This window comes from Centroberyx gerrardi, chromosome 19 (genome assembly GCF_048128805.1).
Source record: "Centroberyx gerrardi isolate f3 chromosome 19, fCenGer3.hap1.cur.20231027, whole genome shotgun sequence".
NCBI lineage: Eukaryota > Metazoa > Chordata > Actinopteri > Beryciformes > Berycidae > Centroberyx > Centroberyx gerrardi.
The window spans coordinates 11,883,825-11,910,000 of NC_136015.1; the positions used below are offsets into that span (position 1 = coordinate 11,883,825).

The 26,176-nt window shown below is 45.1% G+C and overlaps 1 protein-coding gene across 1 annotated transcript in view; it reads right to left on the reverse strand.

Annotated features, from left to right (window-relative positions):
* gabbr2 (gamma-aminobutyric acid (GABA) B receptor, 2) overlaps positions 1-26,176 on the reverse strand; it is a 172,105-nt gene that overhangs the window by 23,455 nt on the left and 122,474 nt on the right. Inside the window, exons 9-13 of the mRNA XM_071920182.2 lie at positions 25,306-25,386; positions 24,231-24,381; positions 23,668-23,800; positions 22,271-22,378; positions 17,289-17,411 (exon numbers count right to left, since the gene is read on the reverse strand). Of these exons, the coding sequence (XP_071776283.1) occupies positions 17,289-17,411; positions 22,271-22,378; positions 23,668-23,800; positions 24,231-24,381; positions 25,306-25,386 (596 nt within the window). The remainder of the gene's footprint in view (positions 1-17,288; positions 17,412-22,270; positions 22,379-23,667; positions 23,801-24,230; positions 24,382-25,305; positions 25,387-26,176) is intronic.

The following is a 26,176-nucleotide window of genomic DNA, read 5'->3' on the forward strand; positions in this document are numbered from 1 at the left end:
CACAGTCATGCATGTCATTATCTTTATGATTTCAGTCATGTGCCATCTAGATCCATCATAGTGAGAGCCTCATGCAAAATTCTGTGATGCAAGGTAGTGGATGCGTGAGAAACAGGGGTGGTGGTGAGGCCAGTTTGGTGATGGTGGGGACACTTGTTTTAACCCCTTGGATGTCCCAGAGGGACTGAGTTACAGTACGTCTAACTCCGCATCTCTGGTTCAAAGAATAGGGATGGAGGAAGGGAAAAGTTGATCACAGCTGAGCATTGGAAGACTTTAAGGGACTTTCAGGTTGATGATGGTTAAAACTCCGTCCTTCACTCCTCCATCCCTTTATCACCTCTCTCCGCGTCTTGTTTCAAGGCTAGGCATGGCTATGTCTGTGACCACGGAGAATGGAGAGAGAGAGAGAGAGAGAGAGAGAGAGACAGAGGAGTGGGAGGTGGGAGTGGGGGACGCAAGAGACACACAGATCCAGCGACAGAGTGACAGAGTCCTATCCACAGGAGATAGCATCAACAGATAGGACAGGAGATAGACGATGAGAAAGAGAGCGAACCACAGCAAAGCAGAGAGTAATAGCCGCTCTGTGATGTCCCAGCCAAATGGAGCTGGCAGGGTGACAGTGGGATTATTATCGTCAGATGGTCAGATGGTGGTTGTTATCGGGGCTCAGCTGGTTGGGTCTGGCCATCGGGATCGTCACCAGGTGCTGCCATGTTCTCCCTGGGCACAGACCCACCATTGGAGGGCACTGCAGGGTTGGCACACTCCCCAGCGGGCATGGTAGTGACCAGATTAATGTTGGAGAGACAGGACAAAATATTTTCCTCTTTTCACTTGCAGGATGCTGCCAGTTTTAATGTAGATCACAGTTGATCCGAATGGAGGGGAAGGAAGGAAGGAAGGAAGGCAGGGAGGAAGGAAGGAAGGAAGGAAGGACAATTGGACAAGCACACAAAGAAAGAAACAAAGAAAGAAGAGGAAAAAGGAGAGAAAGAAAGAAAGAAAGAAAGAAAGACAGGGGTACACAGTCTTGTGAACTTTGCTATTTGAGTGTGTGTCCTTGAATTCGTTTAGACCAAAAGGTAAGAATAGAATTTCTATTCTGATTGAGGCAGATTAATTAAAAACCAAAGCCATGTTAATTATACCCAGCCATCTCAGAGAGATGAGCCTTCTGATGCGATCTCTTCTTCTCTCACCTCAGCTCCTCTGGCGTCATCCCTCCTCCTTGCTCTCCAGTGCATTTATATGTCTGGTTTAAGTTCACACTGCAGATTAAAATCATCAGCCCTACTTTGCCCTCTGACATTACAGCATTTTCATTCCAGTTTTCACTCAGCTTAACCCGCCCTTTCCTCATATTTATTCTTACTTTACTAATACAGATATGTAGTAGTAATCTGTAAAGTTTTTATTTTTTTTATTTTCAAAGATTACATTATACAAGCTGTATGAAGGTACATTGAAAAAAAATATCACGTAAGGTACTTAAGGGTTGAGTAGCAACAAAATGCTACTTCTCCCTTGCTGCCACTTCTCATTTCTTTCCTTTTATAGGTGTAATGAAGAACAGCGAATACATCTCTCTCTCTCTCTCTCGCTTGCGCTGTCTCATCTCTCGTCTCTCTATTTCTCTCCATTGCCACCTTATCGATCCCCCCAATCCAATCAGGCTCTCGCGGCTACGTGAATCTCATTCTGAGGACATGGCAGCACATTTCATCTGAGCGCAAATCAATAGGAGTATGTCTTGTGAAGGAATGCATACAGTATGTATATGTACATGTACAGTACAGTATATGATGTGAGCCCAAGCTTGAATTACATGAATGCTAGCTGATGAACTATAAATGACATAAGAATCAGGATTAGTGCTGTTGTGTCTGTGTGTGTGTGTGTGTGTGTGTGTATGTTTGTGTGCTAAGTGACCACATACACCTCACCAATTAACCAGTAGGGGGTTAAAGATAAAGAGTCTTGATATACACACCACCATGAATTATAAATGTACCTACTAACTTATTTCTGGTATATACTTTTAATGGTAGGTGCAATAGTCTGTTTTTACCATGAATATAGCACTACTCTCAAGTCTCTGTATGACTACTGTCTCATCATGGTGGTCATCCCATTAGAGAAATATATACTGTATATACAGATAAAATGATATACATAGTAATCGATACAGGAAATGCAGCTTTTCCATGGGTGCTTGCAACCTGACACCTCACTGCAGATACAGCACTGTCTACTTTATACTAGGAATGCTGCACTGCTGTTATGGCTATTTTGAAACTGCAGGGCAACTCTTCCATCAGCCACACGTGCACGCACACACACACACACACACACACACACACACACACACACGACTCCCAAGGGATCATAAAGTACAGGGCAGGGTGAGTGTGCATTTCCACGTTCACCGAGTGAAATATCACCGTACCGCTGTCACAAAGAACCCAGGATTGCCGTTTCACACCTTCTTTGCTCTCCCCTCGCTCACACACACTTTCTCTCTCTGTCTCTCTCTCTCCCTCTCAATCACACAACCCTATCTTCCTCTCTCACTGTCCCTCAGTAACTATCCTTGCTCTTTCTCACTCTAATTTTTCGCATCCCCCCCCCCCCCCCTCCCTCCCTCTCTTCCTCCGAGCTGTCTGGTCATAATGATAAATGAATGTTAGTAAAGGAGGTGCTACAGTTACAGTGCAGATAAGATGCCCGTAACTGAGCAACACTTCTCCCCTCTGCATCGCATTACATCACAGCAATAAACACAAACACACACTGTCACGCATGCAGAAGAGGCCCATCCATTAGGATCAGAACTTGAGAGGTAGATGCAAATAAGCCAAAATGACAGTCAGACAAATTCACAACCGCACACATACACACACACACACACACACACACACACACAGTGATTTGGTGAAGGGCGGTACGGTGGACGATGGCGCACGGTGTGTCAGTCAGGTTAATTACCGGACAGATGGCTGTCACTGGGGTTGTGGTGGGGGGTGTGGGGTGGGGGGCATGCCTGGGAGATAACAGCACTGCTCTGTCAATCTTGAGGAAATATGCATAAAGACACACACACACACACACATGCACACACGCACACACACGTGTACACACACACAAAGCAAATGACATTCAGCAGGTTCGGCATTCAGTATGCAAGGATCTCTTCATCGGCATCTAATCATCTCCCTGCTATTTTCTCTCTTTCGCTCTCGCGCCACCTTCACCCCTTCTTGTTCTTTCTCTCTTTCTCTTTCTTTCCTAACACCTCTTGTGCGTCGCTGCTCTCTCGCTAATCCACAGTGACACATCTCACCATTCAAATCTCACACAGAGAGAGCCCGCCACGCTGCAGCTGATAATGTGCAATGCGCCACAGAGAAGCAATCAGACGATTTAACACTGAAATAAACAAGCGGTTCGCACATGACAGGTAATTCATCATTAATGACTGTAATTTTCAGCAGTCATTTACATTTTACAGAGGCTCTGGGCCTTTATAGTTAGCATGCCAACAAGCTACTATAGCTGTGTTCTATTATGACAATCATGCTGCACATAAAGTTGGCTCATTTAGGCTCAAGTTATAGCATTTAGGCTCTGTTAAATACAGCAGTTGGGGGTGGTGTAAATGAGTTTGGCTGAAGATTATGCTAATAAAGCTTGCACTGGAAACAACTTCAATGCTAATGTTACTAAATGCTAAATGCCTGTGACCTCAGTGAGGACACTAACCCTTCCCTAAGAGCACTGCTGTATCAAACTTGAAGGGTTTTAGATTTCCTTGAGGACACAAGGGAGAGAGCAGAACGCCATGTAGCTCTGTAAGAGGCTACAGCCAAGCTAAGTGGCTGGTGTACGGTTCAAATAGCACCATATGGTTTACATCCCCCCCTCCCATGATGCACTTTCTGAGCAGCCTGGGCATATTGATCCAGGACATTCATCATCTCTCTCTGCTCTCGGTGTTTCCGGTGGTTTCTGGAAGGCAGAGGTGGCTGCTGAACACAGGGGGGACGGAGAGAGAGGAAGAGGAAACAAGAGAGAGCTGAAACCAGGCCCAAGGACAGCTTGTTACACGCACTAGAGTGTAAAGAGGATCGGAAATATGGGACATTTATTGGTGCATTAGAAAATGATAAGTATCAGTTGCAATACAATGATGCTGGGTACACTGTGCCTGGCAGCGATGACACATTAAAATTTTCTCCTGGTCACCTCTGAAAGCTGCACATTTTCATAGCAGAAGGCAATTAACAGCTGTGAAATAGATCCGTAAGCTTTGCCAGGCCGTGACTGTGAGCATTTGACTTAACTTCCTTAAAAGAAGGATGTTGACTGCTTAACACAGTAACCTGTGTGGTTATTATCCACTTAGAAAGCTATACATCAGATTAACCACTTAATTGGAACCATTTTCCCCCTGAACGTTTTGTTCCCATCACCAACACCTCCCCTTCTTTTCTATGTAAAGAGCATTATTAATAATGCCTGAAGCATTATTAATGCTTTAACTGCCAAGCTGACAGCATCTGCCGAAAAAAGTGTGCGGGCTGCGCTCTAAAAAAAGACGCGTGCTAAGATCAAAGCGAGCGGAAAATTCACAGGGGTCAAATCCAATCTCGCCGTGTTCCACTCACAATGCCAAAAAACTCCTGTGGGTCCTTTGAAGAGTCGACTTTGGAAATGACATGGAACATAATCAGGGGTTGGAAGAGGAAGAAGAGAGGGTGTAAAGAGAGTTGAAATTCACACAAACACATACACACACAAACACGCACACTTCACCCAATACATCACCCGGATAGGTTGGAACACATCTGTCACAACATCGCTTCACAGACAGACGAGAGAATGGCAGTTAGATTATTTACTACATATCTCCCATGACAAATGACTGGGTGAAATTGCAAACCGGCAAAACAAAAAAAAAAAAAAAAATCTCTGTGGAGGACTGGGTTACAGGAGCCAAGCATTTCTCCAAATTTTGGATGTTTTGGTCTCAGAGACAAACAAGCAAGGGTGCTGCCAGCTCCAATGACGGCTTAAATAAAAATTAACTGCTGCTCATGTGAATTGTAAGTATTTTTCTGGCCTTACCACTATTATTCATGTAAAAAGATATTTTTGATGCCAGCTTTTATCTACATTCTGTCAGCTAATTCAACCAGGGATCACTCAGCAATATTTCTCTTGCAGTAGTAGTTTCTTTAGTAGAAACTCAATGACAAGTTAAGCTTTTACAAATCTGTCTTTTCTCGGATCATGGTACAATAATAGCTTTAATATGGTGGGATCATTACGGCCAACATGAACTGCTGGAAAGTGTTCTGCAAGCTGTTTTGAGGGTACACAGTTGCAGTCACCTGTTCTTGGGCCATTTCTAATATATATATGCTTCTCACACACACATATGCACACCCAACACACACACATCTGCACATACACCCAAACACCTGCGTGCACGGACACACACACACACACACACACACAACGACGGCAGCAACATCAGCAACGACAACAACAAGAAGGATCTGTCTCGTCCGACTCCATCGAGTCGGAGGCAGAGTATCGTTCGATAGTGTGTCCCCTGCCCGCATCACCCGCGTGTCACCAGCTGTTTGCATCACTTTCGGGTGAGGGGGGTGAAGGGTGAAAGGGATGGCGGGGGGTGCGGGAGCTAGACTGGCGCGGTGCCAGCTTGTTGCCGCGGCGCTGGGTTTAATTATCTGACCTTCCCGTGGACGGGCTCACAGGCTCCCTGCCGACGGCAAACACTAATCAATGTCACCCTCGGCAGGGTGACGATAAGTAGCCGTGACACCCCTTCTTCTCCCCTTTCTTTCTTTCATTCTTTCTTTCTCTCTGTTTGTATCTCTCTTACACCTGACTGCTGTGTGCCTCTCATGACATATCTTCCTTGACTTTGTCTCCCCTAATGTCTCCCTCTTAATAGTTATGGCTGTTACGCTGGCAGCCCTCTCCTCTTTTGGCTCTTTCACTCTCTCTGCAGCTCTTTTGCTGCCCTTCTCTGTCTCTTTCCTCCTCCCTCTCACATGCCTATCTTCCCCTGCCCTTCCTTCACCTTTTCTCTTGCTTCCCTTCCTCTCTCCTCTCTTGTCACTCTGTCTCCTTTGAGTCTCTCCCCCCCTATCACTCTTTCTCTCCCCCCCCCCCCCATCCTCAACCCTCTCATACTGTTGGTGAAAGTCTGCAGCGCACTGAAGGCTCAAGGTCTCGTGTAAAAGAACTCTTCCTCTAGCTGCATGTATTTGTATTCCTGGGCTCATTGTGCTGAGGCAGCGCCGGCACTTTGTTCAAGCAGTGGCAAAGTGCTCACATCTCTCCATCACTGGCCGACCTTGGTGGTTTCCTATACCTGACTCCTAGGAGCAGTGGTGTGTGTACTGTATATACTGTGTGTGTGTGTGTGTGTGTGTGTGTGTGTGGGATCAGTAATTAACCTTTTTCTAACTGACCCCTTCGCACACACAGCGTCATTGAGGTGCTAACGTTTCTCAGCGGTGCCTCCGTGTCCTTGGGAGGTGAACACACCTCTGCAGACGCTGTGCAGTGCCAGTGCAGTGTGACTGTGTGCAACAGCTTGTGTGTGTATGTGGGTGTGCATGAAAAGTAATTAGAGACGAGCGTGAAAAGTCAATAGCCAGTAGATCATACAATAGCACGGGTCTCATAAGGCACAGCTGCTAATTTATTCATTAATCGATCACTGTGGTTTGCAGTTTCCAGCATGTTGTAGTTGAATTACATTATATACAGTAACATATCTAAACTCATTCATAACCATGTATACAATTCAGCCTTTTTAATAACAAATGGTCACTTCATGGAATGACAACAATACTTGCACACAGTGCCACTCATCACATTTTGTTTTGGGTATGATCTGCTAATATTCCTTTACATTTCCACTTTACTTTAAAAATAATTTGTTCCCTAATTGGTCTGCATGCTTAAAGGAAGGTTAAATGAAAATAAAGAATTAAATAAATTCCCTAACGAGCTACAAGGTTGCTCAGGCAAAACCACCTGTTGGGAATGAGGTGGGTGGGTGGGAGGTGGGGGTCAAGGGTTGCTGATTACACCCTGGCTGGCTCGTCAACAGGAACAGCCTTCTGAATGATAATGAGGTTAGAAAATGGTTTAGTCAAATGGATGAAGGGACCTAACGATTTTCTGAGTACCTCACATCTAAATACAGCGACAGCCCAGCTTGAAGTTGCTCCTTTTGAGATTTCCTACATGAAAATTGGCCTTAAATTGTGCCAGCTATCTCCAGCACTATGATATATCAAAGAAAAAGATGCCATGAATCATTATCATCTTCATCTTTATAGCCACAAGTACCACTATCATTGCCACCGGCACCACCACTGCCACCATCATCATTATCATCATCATCATCATCATCATCATCACCTACAGCATCGCTACCATAATCAAGCCCAGCATCACTATCTTCAGTCTCTAGCTAATCAAGTCTCTGCCAGTGGCCAGATGAGACAGAGCGGCCTTTCCCTGAGCTGTGTGTGTGTGTGTGTGTGTGTGTGTGTGTGTGTGTGTATGTGTGTCTGTGTGTGTGTGTGTCAGCTGCTGAGCCATAATGGAATCCTCAGGCCTGTGGACGAGTAGAGGAGGAGGAACATTGATGGATGTGTCTGGCCACTGATGGAGTGTGTCTCTGGTATGAACGAGAGAGAGAGAGAGAGAGAGAGAGCGAGAGAGAGAGAGAATAGGATGGAGGGAAGGAGGAGGAGTGGTGAGGGGCGAGGGAGAGAAAGAGAGAGAGAAAGCAAAGGCATAGCAAACAAAAAGACAGAGAAAACATAAAGATAGATAGCATTATATTGAGACAGAGCAAAAGGAGACAAGATAACATAGCAAAGTGTGTGTGTGTGTGTGTGTGTGCATGTGTGTGTGTGTGTATGTGTGTGTGTGAGAGAGAGAGACAGAGAGAGAGAAAGAGAGAGAGAGAGAGAGAGAGAAAGATGGAGATCTTCCAACTGCGTCACAGTAACAATATCAGGCATCAACATGAATAGACCCCCGAAAAACACACACACACACACACAGTGACTGTCTGCAAGGAGAATGCACCACATTGTCTGTGCATTGTATAAAATGCATGGTAACCACACACACTCAGATACATATTTGCATATGTAAACACAATGTGCTCAAGTCCACATGCAAGCATGGTGCACACATGCGCACACATAGACACACACGCATGCACGCACGCATGCACACACACACACACACACACACACACACATACACAATGATGGATTCAACTTGCTTATCTAATCCCTTCATTCTTTCCCACATCCTGCAACTAAAAACCCATGTCAACTAAGTAAACAAGACAACTAAACACACATTTTCCTCTGTATGTGTGTGTGTGAGTGAGTGTGTGTTCCTGTGTGCATGCGTGTATGTGCAGCCACTTATACTGGACACTGGACGCAGCTTTAGCTGTAACCGTGGGAACTCTTGACACCACTTTTCATTTGGAAGACTTCTAATTGGTCAATTGCATACCCCTCATGCTCAATCAGCTGTTGCCTAGCAACTGCAGTCCGGAGGAGCAGGAAGAGAGGAGCAGGGAAAAAGGGCTGGGCCAAAAGTGAGAGCAGAGCAAAAGAGAGGTAGGGGTGAGGGTGGAGGTTGGGGGTAATTCAGTGTGTGTGTTTGTGCTTTTGTTGTTACAGAGACAGAAGGAATGAGAGTGAGAGAAAGATATATAGAGAGAGAGCGAGGGAGGGAGGGAGAGGCAGAGAGATCACACAGCACTGAGACGGAGAGTAAGCAAAAGGAGGTAAATATTGCCACCCAATTCCATTTTCGACAGATTCACTTGAACAAGCTCAGCCATGCACAACCACATGTCCAATTTACCAGCTAGAGTGTCAACAAACACTGTACCTCTGAAGCAGTCCTTAGACGCTTTCCAGTATGATTCACTGATAACTCTGTCAGCTTACACATACACTGTTGTCCCTCACAAGACAAATACCAGTGCATTGCCAAAGTGCGGCAAAACATCATGCGTAAATATTCCCCACAAAAATGATGAAATCCTGTGTAAACTGACACCTTTGTTCACTTGGCTAGATATCTAGGTTATAGGTTTTTCTTCCCATACAGATTGAGATCTGGGCAAGAAAAACATTAAAATGCTTTTAAACTTGAACCAATTGAGGTGAATTTGATTTAACCTGCCAGGTTGTTAAACCATTTCAGAGGTAAAAACATTGATTCCAAGATAAGGCAACTAAATGTACCTTTAAAAATGAAAGATATTCAACTACTATTTTCACCAAGCAAAACTGCAGCCTTTTCTATGTAGGTTGGGGTTAGTGTCCTATCTAGGTGGAGGTAAGTCGTGACTGTTCGTGCCGGCTGGGCCATGTAGAGGTACGGGCTAGCCTATAAACAGAAGCGGGTATCCCCTAGGTAAAACCTGTGACACACTTAGACAGCCTTGGAGGACTGCAACGTAGCAGGCTAACGTCAGCAGCACCATGTCGCACTGTGACCGGCAGGACCTTAAGGTAGAACCTCTCACTATGGTTGCAGCAATGGAAGCAGGAAAATGTGACTGCCAAGTAGTTTGATGTTTGTATGCCTATCCTATTGCACTGATTTGAAGTATTGGAATATCTATTAATGTGGTTTCACAATCAGCAAGATGATCGTCGCCTATTTTTATAGAGCCTTCTACATTAGGAGCGCTGATCTGAGATGCTTCTTGAATGTCAATACTGCTACCTCAATGCATATTTCTTACATTAAACACAACACCAGGCCTTAGTGCAATCTAATACTGCAACACACAGCATAACAATGCATAACCATAACCATAACAATGCATAACCATCCTCTTGGGATATGCAAACAGCTCTCAGATGCTCACACCGCCATACAAATCACCAAGAACGTGTGAGGTCTATGCACCCTCCCCCATTGTTCTCCTCCCTCTCCCTCCCCCCTTCCCTCCAGTGGTGGTCGATGAGAAAAGGCCTAGGTGGGTGGTGGTTATCCCTTAACGACCCAGTTTACTTTGAACGGGCATTGATCTCAGCCAGCGCTTCACTCAATGCTAACAAAGGAGCCTCAAAGCTCATCTTAGTACCACACTCTGTCAACGCTCCAAGGATAATGCTGCAGATGACGTTGTTCTTCACTCTGCAGAACAAACGCTTCCTGATTGTCGCATCTTGTCACGTATGTCACATCTTTGTCTCTGCCATTAGAAACAGAATTACTGCTGGCTATATCTGTGTATCACTCTAACCAGGCTTTGCTTAATCTAGTCAAATTCAATGTGAAATGAAAGAGATGGAGGTGAATTTGATTTCTATGTTTTTTGAATGTTTTTTTATTTGTGATTTTCATCAAATGCCATTTTGAGACTGGAGAGCCAACAGGATTAGATGAAAAATAAACACGGCTATCCTTTACGCCTTCTTCCACAGAACAGGGCTTATAGTGAAACAGGAGCATAGCGTCCTTCAGATGGCATTCATGCAGTCAACAGTTGACTGGGACTGCAGTGGAGAACCTGTGTGAGCGCACAGGAGGGGAGGAGGGAGTACCAGGGCCACGGGCAGGTGTGTGTGTGTGTGTCTGTGTCTGTGAATGTGTGTGCGCATATATGTGTGTGTACGCCTGCATTGTTAACATGCTCTCAAATGTCTGTGCACACAAGCTGCCTGGTCAGCCTCGGCCCACAAAGCAGCGCAGAGGGGTTTGGACTCCCACTGTCAGCTGCTCTCGTCATCCGTCTGGCTAGAGGAACTTTGGTGACAGCTCTCCCACTTCTTCGCTCCCCACCTGCCACTTCTCCCAGCCCTCCCTCATTCTGCCCTCCCAACACCAGCTGGAATTGGGGACACGGCCGGGCGTCCATCCCTCTCTTTGAAGCGGTCACAAGGAAAAATGGATAGCGCAGGAGACGGCGAATTGAGAGAAAAGAGATGGCGAGAGAAAAAAGACCAGCCAGAGCAAAGATGGGAGAGAGAGAGGGAGAGAGAGAGACAGAGGAAAGGGGTGCAGGGCAAAGAAAGGGAATGTTCCAGGTCTTTCTGAGTCTCGTCCCCCGGTGCTGCTGCCACAAGCTTGTTTTTCGATTTTCTCTGCTTTTTCAGCGCACTCCCATGGGGTGGGAGCTGGCCAAATGAGGAAAGGCAGCAGAGGGAGAGAGGGAGATGGGGAGAGGGAGGTATGGAATGAGAAGGGGCCCCGCAAATAGAAAAGGAGCTGGTAACACGGGTCTGATGGTGTGAATGTCTTAGAGAGGGACAAAAGGAGTGAAATGGAGAGATGGCAAAGGTGGAGGGCAAGAGAGAGGCGGCTCCAAAGTAGACAAATAGGCACGGCAAAGAAAATGAAAGATGTAAAATAAAACAGAGGGGATTGAAAGGGGAGGTGAGAAAACAGGTCCTCACACCTGTGGGAGGCGAGAGAGCGTCTTAGCAGGTCTGTGAGAGGACTCAGGCAAAAGTCACCGACAGACGTGAGAAAACAGATAAAAAGAAAAGTTAATCCTAACCCTAAAAAATTTATTTCATCAAGTCGGTCACTGAGCGCCCTTTACACCTGGCATTAATATGCGCATCTTGCATGGTTAGACTGTATTCGGACAGAACTTAACCGCATAAAAATCCAGGTGTGAATGCACTCAAGCCACATTGAAGATCTGACTGCTGAAACCACCTCTGGAGGTCAGAGACACATTGGGCCACATTAATACCAAAGTGTAAATGCAAATGTATTTCCAATCTAGATAGAAGAGCACTCGAAATGGAAATAGTAGTAGTTTGTAGAGAGAGATTTTGCAGAGATCCAAATAGGAAGTACATGCAAAGCATACAAGAAACATATAGAACTGCCTTCTCAGCTGTTGCCTATGATGACTTCTTCCACTGTTTAGAGAAGTAAGACATAGTGCTTATAACAATACAATTTCCCAAGCGCTTCCCACCTTACTGTAAATATTACTAAAGGAAGGGACATGCACGGCAGCCTGTGAGCAAGGGAAAGAGCAATCCGATTTCAACGTGGGCACTGGAGATGTATTTTAATGCCAGAAGTAAATATGGCTAAATTATATCTAGACACAATCCGGGCACAAGATGCATGTTACTGATGGGGGGCCTTAGAGCGCCCTAACCCTCAGGTCAGAATACTTTGGCATCTCAGCAACCACCTTTTTTCCTGAGCCCAGCTTAGCAGCAAGGATCCCATCTCCATCTCCCCCGCTGATAATGAAGGCTCACATTTTCAAACTAATCACCTTTAAATGGCCATCTCAGAAAGAGGAATATTTCCACATTAAAGGAAAGCAGTGAGTCATATGTTGCCTTGCTGCTGCACAGGGAGCGGAGATATGATATTGGGAGCAGATGAATGCATTGTCAAAGCACCGGGACAAACTTGTCTGTCTTTCTTTCTCTCTCTCTCTCTCTCTCTCTCCCTAACAGCTCACAGGTGGGGGCGGCAGAGGCACAGAGCTTTAGCAAGAGGGAAACAGAGGAAAATCTCTGTGAAAGCTCCTGAACTTCTGAATGTACATTTGCGTGCGTATGTGCATTTGTTTGCGTGTGTATATGTTTTTGTACGTGTGCCTGTCTGTTGTGTTTGTGAGATTTGAAATACAGACTTGTTCCTTTATGTTTCCGTATCAGCAGTACCTGTGTTTCTACATGGCTGTTTAAAATGCTCTCTGCATGTGTCGCCATGCTGAAGTGGCCGCCCCAGCCCATTCTCTCTATTTTTGTCTCATGGATCAACAGTGCCGCTCTCCGCGTTATGGGTGTCAGAAACCATGGCCGTTGCCATGGTGATGCCACACTGCAATATTCTTTTGCAGCCCGCCCGCCCGCCTGCCCGCCTGCCTGCCGATGCTTGCAGCAGCTTCAGAGCCGGGGAGAACGGCAGAGGAGGGAGGGGAAGGAAGAGGAGACGAGAGGAGAGAGGAGAGAGGAGAGACTAGAGGAGAGGGGGTCTGCGGCAGGACCCACCAGAATGCTAATCATCCCTTCTCGACAGTTTGTCCTTCATTACGCAGGAGACAATGCCCATGACCACAGGACAGGGCGTTTATGCGCACGTAAACAGACAGGCACACGTACAAAAACATATCCACGCATGAGTGGGCACACACAAAACACACAAACGCACATAGGCTCCAACACACATGCAAGGTCATACACATGCACTCTGCACGGACACACGTACAGATACACAGTACAATGACACAAACATGCACAATACACAATACACACTCACGCGTGCTCGCCTCAGTACACGTGTGTGCATTGACACTGCAACACGTGTCGGTACTGCGGGGCTTAATCTGACGGCAACCAGCAGTCTGCCCTGCTGCTGAAACATCCATGCCATTAACAAATGCTCAATTATTAACGAGCCACAAAATGGATCTAATTGCTTGCCGCAGCCCAACGTCTCCATCAGCATTCCCAAGACATTCCTAGAGCCAGCCAGAGGGATTCCTGCTCTCAGACAACTCTCTGGGAAAAAAAGCCACTGATATGCAGAATATTCCCTGCACTATTCAGATTTAGGGGTCGGAACGGGGTTAAGAATGAGGGAAGAAGGGGAGCTGCAATTACTATCTGGGCCAAGTTGCCTTTAATCTTATCAATATTTTTATTGAATTTAGGGTGCAAGGATGTGCCTTATGTATATACTGAAGTACAGATCAGAACCCAAGCTTGGTTTAAGAGGGTTAGGGGACAAAGTCAAGGTCACAAGTCTTTTCTGGTGAAGGCATTTCATCTGCATAGTGTAATTAAAACTGCCTCCTTGAAGTATAGCCATGAAATAAGACTCAGGGGTCACTCTCCTCTCATTTTAGAAGCTCAAAGACGAACTCGCTACATGATCTCTGGCCCATCTTTACTTTTCTTTGGGAGGGTATTAAATCAGTCATGTTTTATGGAGCATTCCACAAGGATCTATTGTCAGCCTCCTCCCAGTTTCATCTTCTTGCTAATGCTAATAAAGGATGCAAAGGGGGATGCCCTACTTTTGCTAATGGTGGCTCATTAAGCTTAGCCTGCTGGTTGCTGGTTTCACCCCTGGCGACGCAGAGGATTGACTTTGTCCACGTTCCCACTGGGTAAATCTTGGTTGAACAGCGTGAGCGCGATCATCTCAACTCGCCAGTTATCCAGACTGTTGAACGTCCCTGTGTCTGTGACCGCATGGGGCGCAGATATTATTAAATGCGGGAGTACACGGTTTAATATACTCTGTTTCACACACACGACACACGCTTCCACTGAACATCATTACCTGAGCACCTCCATACTGTATGTGTATCTAACCCCAAAGCAGCAACTACTTTTCCTGTAAACAATGTGTAAATACCCATGTTGGCTCTGAGTCAATACGGAAACCCTCCTATGTGACGGTTAAAACAACAAACCCGGTAGACGAGCACGCTCACAGTGACAGTTCAATAACACCATCTTGTCACACCGCATACCCTTGGGTACGGCAGGTAGATACAGCTCTGAGAACCCAAGGTCAATGCTACTCCCAATGCTCCGCAGTAGAGAGGGGGAATAGAGAGGGGGAAGGGAGAGTCTGAGAGAGAGAGGGAGAGAGAGAGAGAGAGAGAGAGAGGGAAGAAGATACAACAGAGAGAGAGAAATCGCAGGGGAGGGGAGGGTTAGCAGAATGTGAAGGCTCACAGGAAACTGGGGAGCTAATGGTCCTTCTCCTTGCACCAATCAATCAGGACAAATCTCCCTGGCTGTTGTCCCCTGTGGAGACGATCCAGTCCATCGTGGTCCCATCTCTCCCCAGCTCCCACCAGGTGAAAACCTTAATAAAGGGACCCAGTTCCATCATCTGAGTTTTGCCAATATCTGCCTTTTTATCTTTCTGTTTGTCTTTTCTCTCAAGATCTATAGACTTTGTCCCTCTATCTGGCACTTCAAAGCAGTCTCTAACCTAACACAATCACTTCACAAGCAATATCTCTTTCTATCTCATTTCTTCTGCCAAGTGGTCTCTGAATCTCTCTCTCTCTCTCTCTCTCTCTCTCTCTCTCTTTGACCATCATCCTCAATCTATATGAAAATAGGCAATATCTCTGTTTCTCACATTGACATTGTCTATTTCTGTGGACAGAGTGTATGTCCATACAGTGTTATCATCATTTTCTCAAGCCTCTGTCTCCTCCCTACCCCCTTTCTGAGTGTCTGGGTTGCTGCTGTCTTCTGGTCCCACCTGACAGGCCTGGAGGCCCAGAGGCCCAGTGGAGCTCTGGGCTCCATGCTGCCTCTCCCCCAGCTGAGCCCCAGGAGGGCCCACGGGTGCTGGTGGTGGAAGCCTGGCAGGCTGGGCAGACATGTGGATCCTCTGCCTCAGCCCAGGCATGCAGATCCAGGACCCCAAGGGGAATGTAGGCTCATACACTGAGTGGCTAATACATTCACAACACTCCCCTGGCTTGGGGCTTAGAGTCTGAGAATGCTCCACGAGGACCCGACTGCACACACTGACAACATTCACAAATGAATATGTTAAGCAAGGCTTTGCTACACCCTTTAGGCAGGCTTAAATATATAAGTGGCTATCATCACAAAGGAAATACGGCTTTGTCTAGAGTTGTACAAATGTGCTAAGTATACCTTCAGAGTACGCCAAAAGGAGCACAAGTATGTAAATAAGTCTGGCAAGATATCATGCATCTCTACAACAGCTTCTTCCTCAAACATCTCCAATAGAAATCTTTTCATCAAGGAATGAGACAGGGAAAAAACCTCTGAAAAGCTGACCTGCTCCCAGGGCAACACTACTTATCACTTCACAGAATTTTCATTTAATTGAAGTCACCAAAAAGTCAAAACAGGGTGCAAAAGAATGTCAGCCACCCTTACATCCCCCGCAGGACCTTGGCAACAAGCAAGCAAACAAACATGAAAATCCAGTCAATAGCATCAAAGAAGTCTCCAGAAAGATCCACCATTGGGCCTGCCTTTCATTGCAGTGACCTCCCAATAACCTCTGTATATTAGCAGGGGGCAGTGAGGATCCCATCCAATGGCATCACTGTTTGAGGACGTGGGCCTATTGGGAGCTAGATGATGGTTTTGTGGCCTACATGGAGATGTCTGGGGGACTTGAAAGACGACTCATTAGGGAAAATCTCCACTTAGCAGTGTACTCCTGGTGAGCCTGATCAGTCTGAGGTTTGTCATCAAAGACAGATGCTTTCATCTCAGCTGCATTGGAGTAATTGGGGTTTCTGCACTTGCTGTGGGTTGGTGGTAAAAAGCAACTGCAGAATAAACATAATCTTTCCTGCCCCTTGCAGTTGTTTGTTAGGACATAAATGAGAATGAGATTTAGGAATGTGAAATTGAAAATTTTTGTTTATTGATGCTGTGGTTCTATCAGCACGCCCAGTCGCACAGATAAAACTAAGGTTACAGATAAGAAAACAAAACCGTAGTTTAGTGTTATCTAGTGGTGAAACCTGGCCCCAGCAGGATCCTTTATGCCCTTCGCTGATCCAGACATGATTCACAGCCTGCATTCCCTAAACACTCCTGACAGTGTGTCAGTAATGTGCAAATATGTCATGTGTCACCCAAAAACACACTTCACACTCCAACAACCTCTGATGCCAAAGCTATATCCATTCCAGCCAATTGGGGCACAGCTAGACTAATCCTTAGCCAATCTCAGCAAATCTGAATCTACTCAAACCAATCATAGCACGACAGAGTCCATTTCAGCTCGACACCCCGCCTCCTCTCCAGCAAGGCAAGAGTGATGCCAAGTGCCTCTTTTCCAATGGACCTTGCCAATGTCTCACATCCAAGCTGGCGAATGTCCGGCTATGGGATGAGCACAGGAGGCAGCGATGGCTCACATCCTGACCCAAAAATAACAAGCACAACAAAGACACTAGTGCTACAGCCCAAGGCGGACATTTTGTTTGCCTAAGCTCCAAATACACAGGCATTTTTAGTGAGAATCTGTGTCACCGGGACACTCTCAGCTGAGGCTAATGGTGTTACATCAACATAGACAAAACCACAACCAAGAACAAGTCTACATTAATTTATTTCAAGACAAAATATGAGAGGGAAAAACCCCAGTCCCTGAGGTCCAAAGCCAAGATATACATCTCTGATCACATCAGGTAATGTGAAAAAAAGTTTCTTTCAGTCAAAGTAAACATGCAAACTGACCTCCAAGCTGTATTCCTCCACGGTCCTCTTAAGCGGGTCCACAATCTGCCAACAAATGAGGATGCACAAGTCGATCAGCAGCATCCCACCTACGATGATCAGCAACTTCTGGTCCTTGATGATCTGGATGGGGAGAGGAAGATGCACAGCAGATGAGAAAAGTAAAGAAGTAGTAAGATTAGTTTGCAAGTAAATATGTTTTCATGGCAGCTGTGGCGCCAGTTGTGTTCGAGGCTAGTGTAAGGTTAAGTCCAAGGACACACCTGCTTTGCAACTAATATCATGTACAGTATGTGTGTCTGTAATAGGGCTAAAAGATATTGCAATTGCAATTTAAATTGTGATTCATATCATTTTCTTGTGATAATTTTCTATTAAAATTGTTTAAAGAAAAGTGATTTTGTTTAAAAAAAAAAAAAAAAAAGATGTCAGCAGGATTTACTGAGTTTTAGTATGATGAAAGATTTTTTCCAATATTGCACTTGATTCATGGAGCAAAGATTGCCCTCAGCACTAAAATACTTGTTTAGAAATCCATTGTGGACGCCCCTCTCTTAAGAGATTAATTGCAGCCTCTGCGATTTGGAAATTGCATTTTTTTCGATTAATTGTTCAGCTCTAGTCTGTAATGCCCTTTCAAATAACTGGTTATTAGCCATTGTAATTATGTTAACCCAGTTGTTCTCAACCCTGTTCCTTGGGAGCCAGAGCCCTGCTGGTTTTCATTCTAGCCATCTAATCAGGGACTGATTTACACCTGGGCTGCCAGGTGAATGCAATTACCTGCAATTAACTACCTGGTAGGATAGAAAACCAGCAGTATCCTGATTCCTGAGGACCAGGATTGAGAACTAGTGTTAATTAACTATTTTTATACCTTCAGTTTCGTCAACACTGGGCCACCACCAAAACACCATTTTACTACCTTGTGGCCCGGGAATGTGGAAAAAAGATCCACCAAACAAGTACCAATCCTGTCAATCACTAAAGCTCCTCTTTTGTACTGTGAACTTTAGAGGGATGAAAGCCATGCCCTGTTTGTGATCTTTATTTATAATAGCGTTTGACTGTCTGGGACCGCAGATCAAAGGAAAGGTCAGGGAACACAGGCGGGGCTGTGTGTTTGGAGAATATCACATGGCCCAGATGCAGCACGGTGGTCTCTCACAGGTCTTCATCCGCCGCTGGGCTCAGGATGAGATTCATGAGGGGATTGTTTTTTGATCTGCTGTCTTTTGATGGCTTTGGCATTGAACAAATATAGGCAAGGCGAGGGACATTTCTTGTAGAGATATTGCAATGCTTTAGGGCCACACAGAGAAAGTTAGCAGCAGAGCAGGTTCAAAAAAGTCTATAATATGAGTTAGTGATGGTTATTACCAACCTTGAAATGGCCTCTGGCAAGCTAATGAAAAATCATTTGATGCTAGGAGGGGCAAACATATGATATCCACATTTTAAATTGAATAAAATCTGACTGATGGAATTAATGTTCTATCATTCCAAATGATTGGCAACTAGTACATTACTTGAGCACAGCATAGCTAAAGTGTCCCATTGGTTGAAAAAAACGTCACATTGTGATGCAGATATAAAAGCCAAATGAACACATACATGAATGAATCATGAAATCATGACTGAAAGAAAAATGTGTGAATGAATGAATTGAAATGAAAAAAAGACAAGTGATTGAAATCAATGAATGTGCAAATGGTCACGGCATGAACGATACCATGTACAAAAATGATCTTGTGTAATTTCCATATTTCTAAATAAATCTTTGCTCCTATCCATTTACTGTGTAGTGTCAACCAACAAGCGTACTCTGATGTCCGGGGGGCTTGCTATCTCTGCTATGCTGACATAATTGCATTTTAAATGCTTCAGCCAAACCCGAGGCATTGCGACAGTAAACTACTGCTGATCTATCAGGATCCAGCAAGTAGTGGGAAAATGTACAATTTGCTCAGTATACTTAAAATTGCTATATTCAGAAAACCTCAACTGATGTGCATGTGCGCATGTGTGTGAGCATTGTGTGTGTGTGTGTCTGTTTGCCTCTGCTCCTGTGTGTGTGTGTGTGTGTGTGTGTGTGTGTATGAAAGATCAAGTGCTAGAAGACGTGTGTTGTGTATTTGCATGTGCAATGGTGTGTCTTGCTTGACTGTCTTGTTCACCAGCTGTATTCAGATCACTGATATATAACCATACAGCATGCAACTTTAAGATATATGTGTTTCCTGCTCATCAATTTGTGTGTGTGTTTGTGTGTGTATAGGAGTATAGGAGTACTCTTGAGTAAATCTCTTAGACAAGACAGGCGGACTGATTAGTAGTAGCTAGAGGGGGCTGGGTGTGAGGGGTCTGGGCAGGGGCGAGTGTGTGTGTGTGTGTGTGTGTGTGTGTGTGTGTGTGTGTGTTAGTGTCAGAGGAGGAAGGTGATTGACAGCCCCCCTGTGCTGTCTCTGGCACTGAGCTCTTTAAGAAGTGAAAGAGTGCGGGGCGCACCCCACCGAGTGGAACCCTTATCGAACGCACCCCTGATTTACAGTCTGTGCTCTGCCAGCGTATTGGAGATGGAGGGAAGGATTGAGCGAGGGAACGAGGATGGAGGGAAGACGGAGGGAAGGGAGGTAAGACATGTGCTTTCAGCCCCCCTGTTTGAAGAAGAGACGGCTAACAGTGCTGACTGTCCCTCCCCTGACAGTGGGTTGCAGGAGATTCAGGACACCGACAGCAACTATCAATCCATTGTCGCCAAAGCACCTGCACTCAATCAATGTGGAGCAAGTGTTTTGTGCACACACACGTGTCTGTCCTGCCCACAGACCCCGGCCCTGACCCAGCAGGGAATATGTCTTGAGGTTTAAAGGCTGAAGCACGCGGCGGGGGTGAACGCTGCTTCCGAGGAAACATTTGTTTTGTCTCTGCTTGGATGGAGAGAAGGGACGGAGCGAGGCGAGGAGGGAGGAGAGAGGGGGAAACTGAGCAGAGATAATTGGCTGTGAAGTGTCATGGCAAAGCTACCGAGCTCATAGAAGCAAAACTGTTTTGTTTGCCTCAAATGACTACTCTGAAAAAGACCAGGAATAAAAACAATATGAAAGGGCAAGTCCGGTGTCATCCATTTGGAAACAGCTGAGAGTATCAGTGTGTTATTCTTGCGTTGGCCTGAACTCAGAACTGCAGTGGAAATACGAACTAATGCAGAGCTTGGTCATTCCTCCCTGTCTTTTACATTGTACTCCTGGTTCTGCCTCTCTTCCTCTACCCTTCGCCCTCTCTGACAGCTTTCCCCTTTTCTTCTCACAGTGCCCCAGCCTACTTTCTTTGCCCCCTCTGTGCCACTTTCTTTGTCTTCCGTTCTTGTCCCTCTGCCTCTGCTGCCTGCTTTGCCTTCCTCCTTCTGTCTCCCCTCCCTCCCTCCCTCCTCCCTCCCTTCTGCCACCACTTCTCTACTTCCCTCCGACCTCTTCGACTCTTCGATTCCTCCCTCTTTCCTCCCTCTCCTCCCGCTCGCTGACAGGCCACCCACACTTCCTCCAATATGCAAGAGGGGGAGAGAGAGAGAGAGAGAGAGAGATCTATAAATACAAGAAGGCCAAGTACAGTTACGACACACAGTGAGCCTGGCACCACTTTATATAACTGGGCTAGTGAAACAGATTGTGTCAGATGTTTATAAGGCCATTTGTATATCTGAATCTATTTCAGAAGAGGAGAGGCTGAAAGCGGGTGCCAGGGGGTGCCGGTCTTTGTGAGTGTTTGTTAAAAAGCATGAGTCTGTATACGAGCACCCACACACCAATGTTGGGCTTTCAAAAGCTATGTGAGGCTTCCTGAATAAGGTCCGTCCGTTTTGGATATTTCAATGGAGCAACTGAGACTGTATAAAGTTTTATTGATATTTTTATATTTATTATTAGTTATAAATGTCATCCCAAGTTAAAAGAGCTCATTTACTAATACAACAGGAATGTTGTTGAGCAAATAGATTTCTTGCCACATTAGATGACAGAAACCTTGATTTTGAAGGTTGTGTTAGATATGACTTGATTTTTCTACACAAATGCAAGACTACAAAACATTCAAGCCTTGATTGAGTATTTAGATGATGACTATTTAGGCTATTAATTTGCTGAGCCAATCCAATCCAAATCCTTACATTTTAGATGTTTTAGTACAATGATTGTGTACACGTATAAAAAAATATTAAAATATTCCAACCTACTGCGTCAAAAACCCACTAACAATAGTGACCCAATTTTATTTCTAACTCTCCTGTATCATCTCTTATTCTGTCCCTAATTTCTTTTCACCATCGAACAGATGTACATGGCATGATAATAAAAGGTTTAGTGGCAGTTAAACAAGGGAGGATAATATTCATATGTGGGCCTATAATGGCCAATTATCATGCTGGCTCCCTCTGATCCGTTTCCACAAAAAAGACCCCTTGATTCCCTTACATTGTATCAAAGGGCATTTGTCAAAGGGCGTATAAAATAGGGATCTTTCACTTTTTTTATGGTGTGAACAAGCTAATAGGTGATTATTGTATGTACTGTTTGGAAAAAAGGATCGTATAAGCAGGCCTGTCATGGCCATTTTGTTATACTGACAACAGTGCCATGCATAATTTGAAAGAACATATGTATCAGTAATAAGGAATCCCTACTAACCCTCATGAAAAAGTGTACATATGAATATATATACATATATACTGTATCATTTCTATTTCCCTCAATGTCCAGACATTATTAGAAACTATATACATGCTCAGGTATATGTGAGCCTTGTTTGTTTATTCGATGTGTAAGCTGTCTTTCCAACCTGATCTCCCTGTATCACTGTATCATTGTATCACTGCTGTTTGTTGTTTGAACTTTGAGGTGTGCCATTGTCACTGTCATGTATACCTGTTGAAAAAATAAAAACTTAAATTACAAAAAAAAAGGAACTATAAAACTATCTTCTCATACCTTCTTCTTCATCTTCACGTTCTTGAAGATGGCGTGCACCCTCCAGGTCTTGGCAAACATGGCACCGAACGCTGTCGTGTACCCGACGATGAGGATCCATGTCCGAACCTGTCAGAGCAACAGAAACACACAGAATCCTGTCGTGTCTCAAACTGATCAAGGCTTAAAACTAGATTTGATCTGACAGCTATTTGCATTTTTCTTTGCTCAACATAGAAGTTCACTCAAAATAGCATTTGTGAAGCATTCTAAAAATAACAAGCTGTCAGATTTTTTGAGCTCTTAAGAGGAAGTCCTGGAATACGGAAGCTGTCAAACTCCTGAGCGTGTATCATCTTAATGAGAAACAAAGTATAGACCTATCCTGCTTTGAAACCAAGGACTCTGCTGACGTCTTTTTAAAGCTTAGCGTTTGAATATAGCCTACAAGATCCTAATATAGCTACAGAGTCTCTCTGTGTGTGCGCTTCGGTATCATACATGCGCTCGTTTGTGTGTGTGCACTCATCCCTCTGTCTGCACCACACACACACACACTCCCACACATTTGCACCTGCCCTCTTCGTGTGTCATTCTCTACCATATCTAGAAAGCAATAAAGGCAGCGAGGGCTAGGTAAAGAAGACAGCGAAAAACAATTACGCTATCTATTCACGAGGAGACCAGCGCATATTGATTGGTGGTGAATGGATCAACCTCCGCGCTCCTTTGCCGTAGCACCTGGCCCGATGTGACAAGCTCCATTTTGGGTTTGCCGCAGAGCTTTAGCCAGGCGCTGGCAGCTCGATACGTGCCCTGCCTAACATTATTTTGGTGTCCGTGTGTGGTGTAGGTGTGTGTGTGTGTGTGTGTGTGTGTGTCTCTCTGTCTGGGAGGGTGGTATCTCAGTGGAAACCAGTTATCACTGTAATCAAAACTCTTTAATTAATCCAGTGTCTCACATAGTAACATTCTAACGCTAGCTAGGGGAGACCCTTAATGTGCTCCATGTTAGCTAGAGACACATACAGAGAGATTCAATCGCTCTCTATTATACCGTGTTTACCCATAGTGCGGTCCGGAGTTGGTCACATATGTGATTTGTGTTTCAGCAGAATGCTCCACATTCAGGCAAGTTCAACATGTTCAACTCATCCCAACAAAGTAGGCAGGATGACACAATTAGAACAATCGTAACTGAATACGACAAATGAAAAGCAACAAGAAATATTCATTTTATATCTAAGTGACATTAGAAATCTGAGGAGGTACATGACCCCTCAGTTTGAACGGGCATGATGTCAGTACCAACATGTCACTTGTTTGACCGACCACCATTCCTGGACGGGTCCAGTAGGTGTGAGTCCAGCCTCGGTCCTGTATTCTATGTTTCGGTGAACCCTGCGGGTGGTACTCACGGTGCAAAGGGTCTCAAACTCCTTGTCGGAGACAAAGCCTCCGTCCAGGCCAAAGAGGAAGATGGAGGCATAGGAGAGCATGCCTCCCAGGATGATCAGGTTGTTCATGTAGGGACTGGACATCTTGATTAGTCTGGAGGAGAAGAAGAGAGGGTTAGAATAGAATAGAATAGAATAGAATAGAATAGAATAGAATAAGTCCTATTCATCCGCCTGGAAAAGAGCATAAGGAGCTCAGTATGGAGGAGAGTGAAATATGAAATAATAATATACCTACAAACGGTTAAAGGTTAATTATCATTCTCATCCTTAATCATTCTTTCACTTCTATGCCACTCCCTCTCCCTTGACACTTCCCCTCCTCCTTTCATCCCTCCACAACTCCTTGCTCATTAGCTCATTCATCCCTCTCTTCCCTTTCTCTTAACTGTAACCCCTCGTTTACCTTCCCCCGCCTCCCCCGCTATACCCCCTAAGTTGCATTCAGCCTCCATCTAACCCACAGCCCCTCCCTCCCTCCATCCTCCCACTCTTAAAGGTGTATTCCACCACTGGAAGCTGACCTGTGGTTGCGGTTCTTGATGTTGAAAAAGAGGAAGGCCCCGGCCATGAGCATGCCTAGTATGGTGATGGTGGACAGGATGCTGTAGAGAGGCACGTTGATGTGGCGGCGCTGCAGGCGCACAAACGTTCGATCCTTGGGAGGCTCCACCCCTAACAGGAGCAGGAGGTGGAATACAAGGAATGATTCAGTTTTAAAATCAAGATGAGTGACTGAGAGAAGAATGCAATTCAACAAAATGCAACAATATCGATTGATCATTTGCATAACGGTGCCTTTCTGGACATCTAATCTTTTTAATTTCTCCAGTGATGTCACTCTCACTTAAAAATCAGCTTCCTTCAATTTTTTTCGCTTCAACCACAAAAGTGGCAGGTATCGAGCTGTTTGAAACACATTTGAAACACATTTGCTGGCCCTCAGTTTCCCCTAGTTGTGTGAATGTACCTCCATGCAGTCCGGTTATTGTGGTCAGACCCTGCGCTTTCTCATCTTTTGCCCTATTTTTCTCTCGCCAGAGTGCCAATCGATCGCAGTGGCATCATCTTACACATCTCTGCTTACTGTGGTCAGAGATGTGGAAACAAGCATTTTAGATGGAACGGTCCAAGATTGTGTGTATGTGGGGCAAGGCCGAATGGAAAAAGGGGGGGGGGGGGGGGGGGGGGGGGGCGCTGTTCGCCAAGGGGATCCAACAAATTACAAAGTATGTCAACACAAGCAAACATTGGAGGGGTAAAAAATGGACTGGTGAATAATTTAGCTGAGAGAGGACAGTTTGGCGTGGAAAAGGAGAGTGCTGCGTGCCCCCGATCCTACGCTGAGTGGTGGGGTGTGCGTGTGTTTGTGTGTGTTGGGGGGTCGTTGGAGTTTGTGAGTGTGCGAGTGAGCTAGTGAAAGAGAGATAAGAGTGCTGAGGTGGCAAATGACGGGCCTTTTACATACATACAAACACACAACAGGTGCATCAGGACACATTTTCTCCTCCAGTGATCTTTACATTTCTCAGACAACACATACACACACACACACACACACACACACACACACACACACACATCTGGGCTTCTTCATACCTTGGAACCTGATGGAGTTGTTGATGAGGTCCAGCACATCGGCAATAGCGTTGTACTCTCCCACCTTCACCTCCTGGCCCTCTGTTGAAAGGACACACACATACACAGACATCAAATAAAAACTGTACTCAACTATAGTAGCTGACTGACTGGGTGCTAAACCACTTCTCTTCATACTGTAGTATTATAGCAAAGGGCTCAGTTCTCATTTGAAATCATTTCACCTATTATGTGCTTGGTGTACTTTGCTTGAAAAGCAAGATGGGTGGGGTTGACACTTTTGAAAAGTCCTAAAATGTTCATTAAATATGCCATGTATAGGATTATAAAATCACCCATTATGTTATAAGCAGCAGCCCCAGTAATCTGCTTGCTTACATCTGGTCCAGTGTTGGAGTTTTCGGGCCAGACTCCCAGCAAAGTCATTAGAAATCTTTCTGATAGACTGGTAAATTATGCAATGGGGAGGGAAAATACTGAAACGCTGATAGAAAGTGGCTTGCAGGGTTTATAGAACTTAGCAGCAACGATCCTTATTGGGAGAAAAAGCAACAGAGTCTACTTTAAGTAAACAAGTAAATCCAATTCAAACAGTAATTGGACACAGTGAAGTATGGCCCAGCTTTGAACAGCCTGGCAGAGTGGCACAGCCTCATCCAGAACTTTAAATCAAGGGGAGAGCTTCCAAAACCCATCACTATTATAATAGAAAACCCTAACATAGCATTCCCTAACTGTAGAGCCATTCAGTCAGATTGTCTTTTAAGATTCTCCATGGAGTAGGTTTTAAGATGCAGCTTAATAGGGGCGGGAAATGGTCTTCCTGTTTTATACAGTCTCAATTATCAGTTTATTTTACCTCAAGGAAACC